The sequence below is a fragment of the Hemiscyllium ocellatum genome, chromosome 14 (genome assembly GCF_020745735.1).
Source record: "Hemiscyllium ocellatum isolate sHemOce1 chromosome 14, sHemOce1.pat.X.cur, whole genome shotgun sequence".
Taxonomy (NCBI): Eukaryota; Metazoa; Chordata; class Chondrichthyes; order Orectolobiformes; family Hemiscylliidae; genus Hemiscyllium; species Hemiscyllium ocellatum.
The window spans coordinates 63,848,461-63,865,103 of NC_083414.1; the positions used below are offsets into that span (position 1 = coordinate 63,848,461).

The 16,643-nt window shown below is 40.0% G+C and overlaps 1 protein-coding gene across 1 annotated transcript in view; it reads left to right on the top strand.

Moving 5' to 3' along the window:
• Positions 1-1,913: 1,913 nt before the first annotated feature.
• The window catches only part of tatdn2 (TatD DNase domain containing 2), a 31,198-nt gene continuing 16,468 nt past the window's right edge, over positions 1,914-16,643 (top strand). Inside the window, exons 1-2 of the mRNA XM_060835041.1 lie at positions 1,914-2,288; positions 12,609-13,163. Coding sequence (XP_060691024.1) covers positions 1,917-2,288; positions 12,609-13,163 — 927 coding nt within the window. The 5' untranslated portion in view covers positions 1,914-1,916. The remainder of the gene's footprint in view (positions 2,289-12,608; positions 13,164-16,643) is intronic.

A 16,643-nucleotide genomic window follows, 5' to 3' on the forward strand; every position in this document is an offset into this window, starting at 1 on the left:
CTTCCCGCCTCTAATCTCCTCCCCTCCCCCCACCCCCGCCCCCTGTGTGCGCGAGAGGAGCAGGAACCGTCGGTGGTGTGGAGCGGTCTGCCACGCCCCCCCGCCTCGTGCCGTCCTAACGGCGGTTGTGGCGATGAGTGGGAACTGGAATAGGCGCGCGTGGAGGCCTAACGGTCAGCGCGAGCTTCATGTGGGGTGGGGGGATGGGGGAAACAGGTGCAAGGAGGGAGGGGGAAGTGCATATACAAGTGCAACGATTTGGCACTGGGACGGGTTGGGGGGTAGTGCTGCTAGCAATTCAGGAGGGCGGGGAGAGCTTTTGTGAATCGCAACAGAAAGAAACGGCTTGCACCCAAGGGTGGTAGACTTGAGCGAGAAGTATAATGGGGAGGTGAAGGCCCAATGCTGGACTGTTAATCAAGAAAGGTGGAATTGGGTACTGTAGAGGTTAGAGTCAAGGTGAGTGGTGCTGGAAAAGCACGGCAGGTCAGGCAGCATCAGAGGTGCAGGAAAATGGACGTTTCTGGTTAAAGCCCTTCATCAGGCTGGAGCCTGTCCCTGATGAAGGGCGTTTGCCTGAAACATCAATTTTCTTGTTCCTTGGATGCTGCCTGACCTGCTGTTCTTTTCTAATACCACTGTAGCCTTGACTATTAATCCCGAGAGAGACCCATGGAATATTCTGGGGACCCAGTTTGGAATTCCACTGCCGCAGATGGTGGAATTTGAATTCAACAAAAAACTGGAACAAAGGGTGTAATGATGACTGTGAATCCATTGTTGACTGTTGGAAAACCCATCTGGTTCACTAATGTCCTTCAGGGAAGGAAGCTGACATAGTTATGTGGCTTACATGTGACTCTGGACCCACAGACATGTGGTTGACCCTTAACTGCTCTCTGGGCAATTAGGGGAATCGATAGTAACTTATTTTAGCTATTCCCTCATTCCATGAAAAAAAACATTGAGCAGTGGTAATGATCTGAAATGTGTTGCTCACAGGTGTAGTGAAAATGGAAATAGTGACTTTAAAAAATTGGTTGGTCATGTGAAGATAAATATGCAGAATTTTAGAAACTGAGTGGGAAAAGTGAGACTGAAATGCTTCATGAAGAACTGATGTGGAATGAATTGGCAAAATAGCCTCCTCCTGTGCCTTGAAACACTTGGACTTCAATTGCTCCTCCCTTCTGCTGAGATTCATCCTGTGTTCCAGATTTCCCCAGCCAGGGTAAACCTTTTCCTTAACATCTACCCTGAAAACATTGTGCTTCAAGAAGTTTCTCTCTCATGCCATTGAATTTAGAAGTGGATAACCCTAGTTTACTCGAGCTGTCCTCCTGGGGCAAACACCTCCGACCAGGCATTGAAAGTATTGTAATACCCTGCATGAACAAAATTATATTGCATGACTCGATAGCTTTTTCAGTTTTTGCACAAGTGCTAAAATGTGTACCTTTTTTGTTAGATTTCAGTCTACTAGTTAAACTGAAGTGTGCCTAACTTCTGTTTTTTCAGATCTGTTTAATGCAATTGAATGGTTCGCTAAACCATTTTGAGGGGCAGTTGAACATCATCCACATCACTGTGGATGTAGAGTAACCTAAAGACAAGATTGGGTAAAGGCAATTCCTTTCTTTTTAAAGGACACTAGTGAACCAGATTTATGTTTTGCAATAATTTGCTAGTTTCATGTTACCATTACTGATGCTAGCTTTTTAAATGTAGGTTTAATTTCTAGCTGTTGAGAATATGAACTTGTTTCTGGATGTGTTAACAGAGCACCAATACATGTTAAACATTGGAGGCTTTGGGGTTACTAGTCCAGTGACACATGAAAAGTGTTATGTTCAAGTGGGAGCCTCTGAATGCTTAATGACTGACATTTATTTTTGTTTAATATAGCTGAAGCAGTAATGCAGTCAAGCAATCAAAAGCGAAAGGTGAAGTTTAGTTTGGATGATGACTCTATTGAATCTCCAAGAAAATATGCAAGAGAGATGCCTCAGTTTTCACGTTGGAAGCAGGCCAGACAAAGCAATAATGGTTCTGTGCTGGATCGTGTAGACAGCATTCAGAAAATCGCATTGAAGACTAACAAAGAAATGGGGCCAGCCTTTAATGGTATTGAACAAGTGAATTCCACACCAGAAACTCATGGTGCTGTCTTCAACTGTCCAAATCAATGGAAAAGGAGTATTTCATTTCGTAAGACACTGTTTGGTGACAAAAATCACAATCTGAAGAGATCAGCATCAAGATCACCAAGTCTGGAGCATGCTGATGAGGTATCATTGTCACAATGTGTTCTTCTGGCATAAAAGGAATTTCCTGTAAATTACCAACCGTCCCACTTTTTAGATATGTGGGTAAAGTGATGGGATGCAAAATCAAAAAACTACTGTCCTAGCCTACTAACAATCAATTTGAATAGTTAAATTAAGACTATTATGTTCTGTGTGGAAGAATTCCCAGATTTTTCTTTCCAGAGATGCGCACGTGACTGTGGTTGTGTGGGTTATTCAATAGTCTGACTGTTGTGCTATCCGCCAAAAGAAATGTACTAAATGGGACTTCCTGTTTCATGCTCTTACGAATTCACAATTCTAGGTAATGAGAAAAAAATTGACAACTTTATGCCCTAAATGGAATGTATTCCAAACAGAAGCAGATGCCTGACATTTGTAAAGAATAAAAAATGCTAGAAATACTCAACAGGTCTAATAGCATTTATGTAGAGAGACAGTTAATGTTTCAGGTTGATATTACCTTTCTTCAGCATTGAGAAAACAAAGTCATTGTTTTTAGCCAGTGGGTGAAGGGAGAGGATGGGGCGGCAAGGTGGCTCAGTGGTTAGCACTGCTACCTCAGCACCAGGGACGCTGGTGACTTTGTGTGGAGTTTGCACATTCTCCCAGTGCCTGTGTGGATTTCCTCCGGGTGCTTCGGTTTCCTCCCACAATCCAAAGATGTGCAGGTTAGGTGAATTGGTCATGCTAAATTGTCCACAGTATTCAGGAATGTGTAGTTTCGGTACATTAGTCAAGGGTAAATGTAAAGTAATGGGGTAGGGAATGGGTCTGGGTAGGTTACTTTTCAGAGTCGGTGTGGACTTGTTGGGCCAAAGGACCGTTTCCTCATTGTAGGGATTCTACATTAAAACCAACTTAGATTCAGAAGAAATCCAGTAACTCGGTGACTTAATTTGGTTGTTACAGGTGATCAGAATATTGTCTAACCATAATTTGTAACTTCATAGCCCTTAATATTTTTTAACTTCTTTGCTATCAAACCAAGGGACTTACCCTGCCTTGATGAGGTGTGCAGGAGGCTACTCAATGAGCAACACCAGGCATACCTAAAAACTAATTGCTAGCCTAGTAAGTCTATTAACAGAGCAACAATACATTTTAAACATTGGAGGCAGAATGCTTTTAATGAAACTAAGCAATCTTTTGACCAACCAATCAGATCAGTATTAATCTGAAGAGGCAAATAGTATAGACAACAGTTACCTTGAATGACTTCAATGTATAAACCAACTTGACTACTAAAATTGAAAAAAGTTTCTGGAGTGTTAGTGATGGTATTCTTGAGTAGTATGTTGAACCAACTAGAGGGTGTGCTGCTTTAGGTATAGTATTGTGTAATGAAAAAGGATGAACTAACAGTCTCTTATAATAAAAACTTTTATGAATGAGTGACCACAATGTTAGAATTTTACATTTGTTTGAAAGTGAGACAGTTCAATCTGAAGCAAGTGTTAAATTTGAATAAAGGAAACATTTGAGGCAGAAGTTGGCCGAAGTGGATTGGGAAAATATTAAAAGGCATGTCAGTACATAGGCAATGGATAGTCTTTATTTATTACATTACTTGCATCCTGAAATGCCAGCCATGACTAATGAAGTTCAGGATTATGGAAGATAAAAAGATAAGACCTGTAAGGTTGCCTGAAAAAATAGTAAGTCTAAAGGTCGATTAGCTCAAATGCTTAGAGCATGGTGCTAATAACACCAAGATTGTAGGTTCAATCTCCATATTGGCAAGGTCTGTGTGGAATTTGCATGTTCTCCCTGTGTCTACGTGGGTTTCCACTGGGTGCTTTGGTTTCCTCCCACAGTACACAGATGTGCAGGTTAGGTGAATTGGCCAAGCTAAATTGCCCATAGTGTTCAGGGATGTGTACATTACCTGCATTAGTCAGGGGTAAATGTAGGGAATGGGTCTGGATGAGTTACTCTTCGCAGGGTCAGTGTGAGATTGTTGGGCCTAACAGCCTGTTTCCACACTGTAGGGATTCTATGATTTGGTGGTTTTCAGTGAACAGCAAAGGAGGATCAAGAAACTGATGAGGAAGGGGCAAGTAGAATATGAATGCACTCTAGCAAAACACATGAGACTGTAAAAGCATCTATGGGTATGTAGCAAGGGCACATTTGGCTAAAACTAATATGTCTCCATTAGACAGTCAGGAGAATTTAAAATAGAGAATAGGAATGGCAGAGAAGCTAAATGACTATTCACTATGCCCAAGATAAGTCATCTTTGTGAACCTTTGGAATCCTTCTCCACAGAAGACTGCAAAAGTTCAATCTTAAGCATATTTAATGTAGAGATTGTTAGATTTCTTATTTACTATTGGTATGCATTGTTATGGGGATGGTGTGGATAAAAGGCACTCTGGATCAATCATCACTTAGCACTTCTGAATAAAACTGACCACAAATTGTTTTTGCACCTAAAGACTGGGTACCATCACCTTTGAGGCTGGGGATGGTTGTGGAGTATCCTCTACCTGTTAATTGTTGAATTGTTCATCATCATTCAAGGCCCGAGATGTGGTAGAACTGAGGAGCTTTGATTGGAGCAGGCCATTCAGTCCGTCATTCCTACCCCACCATTCAATAACCTAAGATGTAAGAACACAAGTAGTCCGTTCAGCCCATTTAGTCCGTTGACATTCAGTGAGATCGTGGCTGATCTGATCATCCTCATTCCACTTCTGTGGAAGGTAGTGGTTTGTTGGGCAATCGTCTCTGTCCCAAGGCATTGGTACCAGACTTTATTAAGATGGTATGCTAGGCCCAGCCACCTTTAGCTATTTCATCAATGACTTTCCCTTTGTCACAAAATAAGTGGAGATTTTTACTGATGTTTGCATGATGTTCAGTACTATTCATAACTCTGATACTGAAGCCTGTTCCTTAATGCAGCAAGGTCTGGGCTGATAAATATCAATTAATATTCATGCCAGATTGGCCTTGTTTATTTGAATCTCAGTAACCAAAGAAAGAATCCTTGTGACTGTGAAATGCTTTGTTCATTATACTCCTTTTGGAGGGTCAGTTGTTTTTTAATTGCTAATCTGTAGCAAAAATAAGGTGGTTATGGTAGGGGATTTTAACTTTCCAAACATAAACTATGGCAGTCCCAGTCTAGGGTTTAGATAGAGAGGAATTTTTAAACATGTACAAAAAAATTTTCTGATTCAGTTTGTGGATGTACCTACTAGGAAGGTGCAAAACTTGACCTACCTTTGGGGAAATAAGGCAGGGCAGCTGATTGAGGATGTCAGTGGGGGTGCACTTTGGGACCAGCGACCATAATTCTATTAGTTTTAAAGTAATGGAAAAAGATAGACCAGATTTAAAAGTTGAAGTTCTAAATTGGAGAAAGACCAATGTTAACGATGTTAGGCAAGAACTTTCGAGAGCTGTTTGGGGGGCAGTTGTTCACCGGTAAAGGAATGGCTGGAAAATGGGAAGCCTTCAGAAATGAGAAGAGTGCAGAGACAGTTTCTTCTTGTTAGGTGAAAGGGAATGCTGGATGACTAAAGAAATTGAGGTTTTGGTTAAGAAAAGGAAGAAACATATGTCAGGTATAGTCAGGAATCCTTGGGATCTAAAGGCAGTAGGAGTATACTGAAGAGGAAAATCAGGAGGAAAGAAGGGAACATGAGAGCTTTGGCAAATAGTTAAGGGGAATCCAAAGGATTTTTACAAATACATTAAGGACAAAAGGGTAACTGGGGAGAGAATAGGGCCCCTCAAAGATCAGCATGGTGGCCTTTGTGTGGAGCTGCAGGAGATGGGGGAGATACTAAACAAGTATTTTACATCAGTGTTTACTGTAGAGAGGGACATAGAAGATACAGGATGTCCATATTACAGAGGAAGAAGTTCTGGATGTCTTGAAACACACAAGTGGATAAATCCCCAGAACCTGATCAGTGTGTACCCTAAAACTCTGTAGGAAGCTAGGGAAATGATTGCTGGCCCCCTTGCTGAGATATTTGTATTACTGATAGTCACAGGTGAGGTGCTGGGAAAATTCGAGGTTGACTAATGTGGCGCCACTATTTAAGAAAGGTGGTAATGACCAGCCAAGAACTATAGACCATGAGCCTGATTCAGTAGTGGGCAAGTTGTTTGAGGGAATCCAGAGGGACAAGGTGTACATATATTTGGAAAGGCAAAGATTGATTAGGAATAGTCAATATGGCTTTGTGCTTGGGAAATCATGTGCCTCAAATTTGATTGAGTTTTTTGAAGAAGTAACAAAGGATTGATGGCAAAGCAGTAGACGTGATCTATATGGACTTTAGTGAGGTATTTGACATGGGGCACTGGTGGGTGAGGTTAGATCTCGTGGAATACAGGGACAATTAGCCATTTGGATACAGAACTGGCTCAAAGGTAGAAGACAGAGGATGGTGGTGGAGGGTTGTTTTTCAGACTGGAAGCCTGTCACCAGTGGAGTGCCACAAGGATCGGTGCTGGGCCCACTACTTTTCATCATTTTACATAAATGATTTGGATGTGAGCATAAGAGGTACAGTTAGTAAGTTTGCAGATGACACCAAAATTGGAGGTGTAGTGGACAGTGAAGAAGGTTACCTCAGATCACAACAGAATCTTGGTCAGATAGGCCAATGGGCTGAGGAGTGGCAAATGAAGTTTAATTCCGATAAATGCGAAGTGCTGCGTTTTGGGAAAGTAAATCTTAGGACTATACACTTAATGGTAAGGTCCTAGGGAGTGTTGCTGAACAAAGAGACTTTGGAGTCGCGGGTAGATAGGTTAGTGAAGAAAGTGTTTGGTCAGAATACTGAGTACAGGAGTTGGGAGGTCATGTTGCAGCTGTACAGGACATTAGTTAGGCCACTGTTGGAATATTGCATCCAATTCTGGTCTCCTTCCTATCGGAAAGATGTTGTGAAACTTGAAAGGGTTCAGAAAAGATTTACAAGGATGTTGCCAGGGTTGGAGGATTTGAGCTATTGGGAAAGGTTGAATAGGCTCAGGCTGTTTTCCCTGGAGCATAGGAGGCTGAGGGGTGACGTTATAGAGGTTTATAAAATCATGTGGGGCATGGATAGGATAAATAGACAAAGTCTTTTTCCTGGTGGGGGAGTCCAGAACTCCATGCATAGGTTTCAGGTGAGAGGGGAAAGATATAAAAGATACCTACGGGGCAACTTTTTCATGCAGAGGGTTGTGTGTGGAATGGGGTTCCAGGGGAAGTGGTGGAGGATAGTACAATTGCAACATTTAAAAGGCACCTGGATGGATATGAGTAGGAAGACTTTGGAGGGATATTGGCTAGGTGCTGGCAGGTGGGACTAGATTGGGTTGGGATCTCTGGTCGGCATGGCCAAGTTGGACCGAAGGGTCTGTTTCCGTGCTGCACATCTCTATGAATCTATGACTCTAAGATATGGTACAAATATGACATGATGCCTCCACCTTGTGGCTGTTCTGTATGAAGTTGCTTTTATTTTGATATGTCCTGAATTGTCCATTTAGAGTCATAGTTGTACAGCACGGAAACAGACCCTTCGGTCCAATTTGTCCCTGCCTGATTGTTCTACAATTAAATTGGAATTAATTTGAATGCTTAACTTTTCTTGATTGTGTAGTTGTCACTGAAAAGTGATAACAGGATGCTCTAAGGCAATTAAGGACATTTGCCTTAACATCAGTGAATCTGTGTAAACAGGATGTCGAGTGATAACATTCACAGCTGTTCCCTTGTGAAATTAATGACTGCTTGATTCTGACCTAAAATGAAGCTCAGCATCAAAAGCCTCGCAAGTGATAGTCAGGTCCCATCAATTATAATGGATTCTTATTACCCCTTGCAAGCGAGGCAGACAGAAGAAAAAACATCTTTTCAATTACAAGTCCCTGACTTGCAAAAGGGAAAGAGAGAGTAGAAAATTAACTCTGCTTACTTGCTATGGATTGAACTGAATTACATTTGGGACTACTATTTTGAGTAGCTATTACTGGTTATGAAATGCAAACTCTTTAAAAGGTAATATTGGTGAAGCTTTAACTTACTGTCCTTGCAGACCACTCTACAGACCTTACAGACTGCTCCACTGTCAATTCTAACTAATCAGATCTTATGTATTTTTGAATTTGAATCACAACCCTGAAAAATAAGCATGTTTAATTCAAGACTAATGAATCAATTTCAATGCAACCTCACGGTAACATCTTAGCCTCAGGTCCAGAATGATTCAGTGCTTAAGATAAAAAAAATGATTCTAAACCTAACATTGAAGAGATTCTGACACAATCTGTCAGGAAGCCATTTTATGGTCAAATGTTTGTCCTCCTTGCTAAGAAGCAATTTTGTAAAACAATTGTATCAGACATGCGATCTGTGCAAGGTTACCTTATGAACTCTTCAATTAGCTCAGACTGGTATCTCTATGATAGCTTATCTCACCAGCAGACACCTAACTCGGCTGAATTGGTTTTTCCCACCTGATGAATGGCTTAGGGCCTGTAGGAGTGATCAGTCAAGCGCGCACAGACCTGTCAAAGAACTCCTCTTATGAATTATTGTCTTTCACTGTTATCCATCTAATATAGAACATTCAGTGCTATTGTAAACTTTTTGTAAAAAGGAAGCCATTTTGTGATAGTACAGCATAGTAGTCTGACAGGGCTCTTGAAGAGCTGATATCCTACTCTCCTGGATTATTAGAATCTAGTTAGTTTAGTTTATAGGTATCTGTGTTATGGTATAACAGTGATGCTATTGGTAAATAAAGGGGATGACTAAAATTAAACAAAACTGTCCTAACAAGGCTTTTTATTCTAGACTACCAGAGAGTACAATCTCCAGGACGAACCAAGAGAGGCTTAGAGCATCCTGTTATCACTTGGTGAGAACAGATGTTTTTAATCTTCTGCATAATTTGGTTTCCCCCTTTTTATTTCTCTAAGCCTCCCTGCCTGTCTGCTTATTTTCTAGTGCGCAGCAAATGTGTTCTATAATTCAGTATTACATTTTAGTCTAAATGTTTTAAGGCTGTAGACTTTCTCAATAGTGGTAAGCTGCAACCTTGAACTGCCGTCATTCATTTGGTGAAAATACACCCACAATTATATAGGGGCCAGGTTCTAAGATTTTGACCCTGTGATATTGAAGGAACTGTTATATATTTTTAAGTCAGGATGGTGAATGTCTTGGAGGGGAGCTTGTGGGGAGTAGCTTTCCCATGTATCTGCTGTCCTTGCCCTAGCATGAAGTGTTGAAGTTGGAGGAAGAAGTCATTGTCTCCATAGGATTAAAAATCTCTCAACACCAGGTTATAGTCCAACAGGTTTAATTGGAAGCACACTAGTTTTTGGAGCGTCGCTCCTTCATCAGGTGATTGTCTTGGAGCATCGCTCTGAAAGCTAGTGTGCTTCCAATTAAACCAGTTGGACTATAACCTGGTGTTGTGATTTTTTTTAACTTTGTACACCCCAGTCCAACACCGGCATCTCCAAATCATGTCTCCATAGAGTTTGTAAATCTAATCGGGGGTGGGATGACGGTGAGCAGTCTAATAGAGATAGAGTTTAGATGGTTGGGAAATAATGGGCAAATGGAGCAGAATCTCCATAGATCATGACACCGCTGCAAAGACAGCAAAACCTGATGCAGGCAGAAGTCTTTTCTTCCTCCAGTGGCTGCAGGGGATGTAAGTGTTTTTCTTCAAAAATGGAAAATTCTATGTTAGTGAGGTAGCTTCTACAGTTTATTTATTTGACCATTCAATAGAGATTGACATGTTTAAACCTGTGTACTGGAAATAAAATGTATGGTTAATAACTTATGATCCCTTGCATAAAATGGACTTCTAGATTTATTCCTTATTGTTAAAGAATAACTGAACAAGAACAGTTTTTCTTTATTTGATGAGATGTTATTGACATGGTGAAAATTAACCACATTTTGTTTGGATTTGAGTAAATCCAAGTGTGTAGGTCATCTTCGTTACTCAAAAAACATATGAAGAATATCAGCATGCATTTATAATTCTCAAACATCTTTGGCTTTTAGTGTCAAGCTCCAACCTTGGGTCACCTAGTTGTCATGATACCTTACCTCTCTGTTCTGTGTAGCAACAAGTACTAGACCTCAAGGTGTGGCAACAGAAAAGGCCCATCAGCTTTATTGAGTCTGCTCTGACATTCACAAAGATTATGGCTGACCTGATGATCGTCAACTAGACTTTCCTGCCTTCCTCCCCATAAGGGATGTCGAGGAATACAACACAGAAACAGGCCCTTCGACCCAACTCGTCCATGTCTACCAGACTTCCTAAATTGAACAAGTCCCATTTGCCTGCATTTAGCCCATATCGCTCTCAAACCTTCCTATCATGTACCTGTCCAAATGTATTTTAAATGTACTTGTACCCACTTTTACCATGTCCTCTGGCAGCTCGTTGCACACCACCATCTGTATACAAAAGTTGCCTTTTTTTAAATCTTTCTCTCACCTTAAATCTCAGCCCTCTAGTTTGGGCCTATCAAGTCACAGCCTATTAAGCCTCTCCTTATAATTCCAACCTTGGTAACATCATTTTGCACCCTTTCCACTTGAATAGCATGCTTCTTACACAGTACTCCAAATATGACCTTTCCAATGTCTTGAGCAGCCATAACATGACGTTCCAACTCCTGTACTCCATACTTTAATTGAAAGCAAGTATGCCAAATACCTTATTCATTCCCCACCACCCCACCGTCTACATGTGACACCACTTTCAAGGAACTATGCATGTGCACCCCTACATCTTTTTGTTTGACAACACTCCCAGCACTTTCCCATCAAGCCTGGGTCCGGAGGTTCACTGAAGATAAGAAATCCCACTGATGTACTACTCTGAGAAGGAGTTTCTACTCTGTTAACTGGGTGACCCCTTCCTCTGATGTTATGCCCTCTGATCCTAGACTCTCCCACAAGGGGAACCACCCTCTCCAGTCCCTGTCGAATCTTGTCTGTTTCAATAAGGTCACCTCTCATTCTTTTGAATTTCAATTAGTATAGGCCCAAACTACTCAATCTCTTGTCAGCAGACAATCCCTCTATAACTGGGATCAATTTAGTGAGCTACCTTTGCACTGCACTGCCTTCAATTTGAGTATACCTATCCAAACCTGTCAGTTTCCAAGTGTGACCTGACTAGTATTGTTTGAATGAAACTTCCTTATTTATGCTATATTCCCTTTGAAATAAAGGCCAGCATTTCTGTTACCTGCTGAATTTGCAAAGTAGCTTTTTTTGATTTATGTGGACTCTGGTTCTTTGCTGTACCTTCTGCAGCACTTCTCCATTTAAATAATATTCAGATCCTCTTATTTTTGCCCAAGTGCACAAGCTCACTTTTCCACCGTGTACGCCATCTACTAAAGTTTTGCCTATCGGCTTAACCTGTCCTTCTGTCCTCTTAACTTGCCTTTCCACCTACTTTTGTCATCTTGGTGATAGAACATTAATTTTCCTCATCCAAGTCCTTTAATATATTATAAATAATTGTGGTCCTGGAACTGATCCCTGAGGCACCCTACTAGTTACTGATTACCATCCTGAAAACTTGGAAGTATAATTACATCCACTGTATACCCTTTTTTTATCCAGCTTATTACCACCTCAAATAATACTTCTAAATTTGTCCAGAATGACTTCTACTTCATGAAGCCATGCTGACTCTGCATTACATATTTCTAATTGCTTTGTTATATTTTCCCAATAGCATTCATTAACTGGCCTATTGTTACCTGTTATTTATTTGTCTGCTTTGCTTTTTGGATAAGCATGTTACATTGGCAGTTTTCCAATGCTCTGGTACTTTTCCAGAATCTAACGGTTTTTGTAAGTTTACTATCTATTATACCTGTAGTTACTTCCTTTAATGTTCTAGGACATGATCCACGATGTCTAAGGAATTTCAGTATTTAGCCCTATTGGTTCTCCTGGTAATTTTTCTCTAGTGATTCGTTGTAGTGCTTATTTTCTCTCTTTTTGCCCCTTGATTGTTTATTATTTTTGGAATGCTATTAGTATTTGCAGGGAGAAAGTGAGGACTGCAAATGCCGGAGATTAGAGCTGAAAAATGTGTTGCTGGAAAAGCACAGCAGGTCAGGCAGCATCCAAGGAGCAGGAGAATCGACGATTCGGGCATAAGCCCTTAGTATTTGCAGCAGTTTTAACCGTAGAAAAGTGTCAGTTAGTAAATTAAACTCCTTGTCACTTATTCCTATTTTGTCATATATTTGTTGATTTTTGTAATTTGTTTTATCATTGCTATAAATTAGAGTACCACAAACGAAAGGCGAAGTCCTCCTACAGTTTTGAGCAGTACCTTGAAGCAGAGATCCATCTCTATGGTCCAGAGAAGACATCACAAAAGTCACATTCAACAAGAGACTTGGAAGGCAGCACCAACACAGGGTGCTAAAGTCCTCTGGCTTAAAGCCTTATCGGAAGCTACTGGTGGTGCTTTAAGTAAAAAGCAGCCACTAAACGCCACTAGAACTAACAACCACTCCAAAGAAAAACAGGCTGGATTAGTATCTGCAGAACCTCTCTCAAAATATTGTGGGAAAAAACCTGGAGAGATTTGCCAAGAGAAGAACAATGTCCAGAATTTGTTTCAATACAGCTGTCAAGAGCATGAAACTGATGAGGAAAATAATTCTGTAGAACCAAAGTGCAACAACGAATTGAATACCTCTTCAAGAAATATTTTCAAAAAGCCAAACCCAGAGCTGGTATTTGAGGATGTAGCTCTGGATAATGAGCAAAGCATGAATGAAAGAAACGAGAACACCTTTTCAAAAAATGATCCTGATCAATGTAAATTATTCATGGTAAGGCCTGTGATTTTTCTTTTGTTCTTGTCACCATTGTGTTACAAAGGATTTAAGTTCAGGAGCAAGTTTTTTTTTCTTGAGGCATATTCTTTTTTTCAGAAGAATTTTCACTGGCTCTTGCTGCGCATTCTGTCCATGGTCTTTAAAGTTGAATGTGGAGAAAGTAATTTACAGAACATCGAATTTTAATTGGGTACAATTTGAAAAGGTGATAGTTAAATTAGTTGCTGAGAAACCAAGAATGACAGAGCTGTGCACTAACGTAAGCAAATCACCTTTTAAGGAGCAATTGCGATGTTACAAAAAAAATACATTTTCCACCCTCCACCCCATGTAAAACATGTAGCTTTGGTATGCTAATATAAAAGCCAGATCTTTGTTGGTGAAAAGCAGGGTGTCAACTTGCACATAAGTATTTTTGAGGAGTTGAAATCAATGCTGGATCTTGGGAACTATAGATAATGATCCTGTCTTGACTGTTGCTGCTGTGGTTCTAAGTTCATTAGGGAATTTTATTCCAGGCTATTTATTTCTGACAGTTTAAATAAGAGCGTGTATGAAAAAGACTTGTTTGACTGTTCCCTCAACCCCACTCCAAAAGCTAGCATGAGGGGTATATTTTTAAAGAACTTTTATTTTTGGGCAAACAGTTAAGGGATCAACTTTTACATGAGCAGCTGTTATGGAATATAAACAGTCCTTTTAAGTTTCAGAATTCTGTGGCAAAATAGAGCTATTTAGAAATCAAGAAACATTCAAGAAGGCAGTGTGGAAAGAACTAAAAAATAAAAAGTTGTCAAATGTGAGGGAGACCCAAAAAGTGAGTTATTAGAGAATAAGTATAAATTGGCAGACATACTTAACTATAATAACAAAATATGTGGATGCTGGAAATCTGAAATAAAAACAAATGCTGGAAATATCGAGCAGCACTGACACCATCTGTGGAGAGAGAAATAGAATTACAGGTTGTATCTTATAACATTCCAGTTCTGACAAAAGATCATTAGACCTGAAATTTTAACTTTGTTTTTCTCTCCACAGAAGCTACCAGACATGCTGAGTATTTCCAGAGTTGTCTGTTTTATACTTGAGTACCTTGTCTCAGTGTTTACAAAATAATCAAGAGGGGGCTAAATGGAGATAAAATATTAGAAAGGTTTAGTTAAGCTTGAGTGTTGAAATTTTGGCAGGATACGTTCAAAGACTTTGAAAGAAATGGGGAAACAAATGAGGCCATTGAAATTTGTGATCTGGAGATAATAGTATGTAATACAAATGCTTAAGGAGGGGCCATTCTAGCTTTGGTAATTACTTGTCAGTTACAGGGAAGATTTGAGAATCTCTTTAAAGATGGGACTCTCTATTTAGAAGAGAAATTTGGAAATAATCAACACATTTCAGAAAGGAAGATTTTGTTTGTTTGGAAAACCTGATTTTATTTTTCAGGAGGGTGACAAGTATGGTGAATGGGGAAATTGTAGTAGATGTGATCTACGTGGATGTTTAGAAAAACACTTTTTTTTGGCAAGGTATACCTCAGGTGACAATTGAGAAATATTTCCAGCAGCCTGAAATTTGGATTTGGAGCTTATTTGAAAGAATGAAATAAAGTTGGGAATTATTTAACACAGGTTAGATGTAAGGGTGGCACAGTGGCTGTGTTTAGCACTGCTGCCTCACAGTGCCAGGGACCCAGGTTAGATTCCAGCTTTGGGAATCCCACAATCCAAAGATGTGCAGGTTAGGTAAATTGGCCATGCTAAATTGCCCGTAGTGTTCAGGCATCTGTAGGTTAGATGCATTAGTCGAGCAAGTATAGGGGAATGGGTGTGGGTGGGTTGCTTTTCAGAGGGTCGGTGTGGACTTATTAGGCCAAAGGGTCTGTTTCCACACTGTAGGAATTCTAATTCTAATAGAAGAAATGGTAGTCTTAGACAGATGAATTGGAGAGGAGGTTAATGGTATTTAAATATGTAAACCAAAGCTGTTAATTCTGTGACCCAAAGCAAATTGCAAAGTAATATTCATGAAAAGGAGTGTTTCCAATGAAATTCCATTTCATTTAATGAGGTGCTACTTTTGTTTTTTTAAACTAGTATCAGAAAGGCTCTGTGGAAGAGCATGGAGATTTGGAGTTAAGGTTCATGATATTAACATCAATATGTCAGAGGTAAAGATGAAGTTGCCATCATCTTATTAAACCATGGGGTACACTCTCTCATTAGAGAGAGATGACTGGTGGTCGTTTAACCTGAGGATTACCATGCCTCAGTCCAGGAGAGCAATTGAGAAGGAGAATCCTTCATGGTAACCTTAGTCAGCATGGGAATTGAACCCAAGCTGTCTGCATCATTGCATTACAAGCCAGCCATCCAACCAACTGACTAGCTGATCCCATACTTAAGAGGACAAGGCTTAAAGCTAATTGAACATTGGGCTTGTCCTAAAATGTTCCATATTGAGCTACAAATTATAGATAGGGCTGAGATTGTACAGAGAATATAGTTAAGATTAAATATAATGCTTTGTTTTTAAAAAAATGTAGGAAGTATTCAGCAGTTCTCACAGCAATAGAATCAATGTCAGACCAGTCACTGACCTGAAACAGTAACTCTGAATTTTCTCCACTGATTCTGCTCCTGTTTTGTTTTAGATTTTCAACATGTTCAATCTCCAGCTCACATTTAGTAGTATGCAACATATGAGGAAATACAAAAAAACTTCGAAAAATTGGGCTGCTCTCGTAGAGCAGTAAATACAGTGCAATTTCATGGATGTTTAAAATTGTGAAACAGTTGAGATTGTTCTGCACTCTCTAGTTACCAGAAAATAAAGGAACATAGATCTTTTGCTTAAGACCCAGTCTAGGGAAACATTAGAGAAGCATCCATGTTTTGAATAGGTATATGTTCCGTATAGATATAGCTAAAAGGAAAGATTCTTATCCCTAAACTTAATGAAGTTGGATAGTATTTGAAGTTTGGTTCTTGATGTGCCAAACTTTTATCCTAATCTAAGATCAAACTAACCTACATACCTTTTAATTAACTATCATCCATGTACCTATCCAAGAGTTGCTTAAATGTCCCTACTGTATCTGACTCTACTACTAGAACTGAACACTGTTCCAAGTATGTTCTAACCAGGGCGCTGTAAAGCTGCATCATAACCTCACAGCTCTTAAACGCAATCATGCTGCTAATGAATGTCAACACACCACATGCTGCCTTAACAGCCCTATCAACTTGGGTCGCAACTTTGAGGGATCTATGGAAGTGGACCCCAAGATCCCTATGTTCCTCCAACTGCCAAGAACCCTGTCCTTAACCCTGTACTCTGCATTCAAATTTGACCTTCCAAAATGAATCACTTCACATTTTTCGGTTGAACTGCATCTGTCACTTATCAACCCAGCTCTGCATCCTGTCAATGTCCCATTGCAATCTTCACACTATCCACCACTCCTCTAACCTT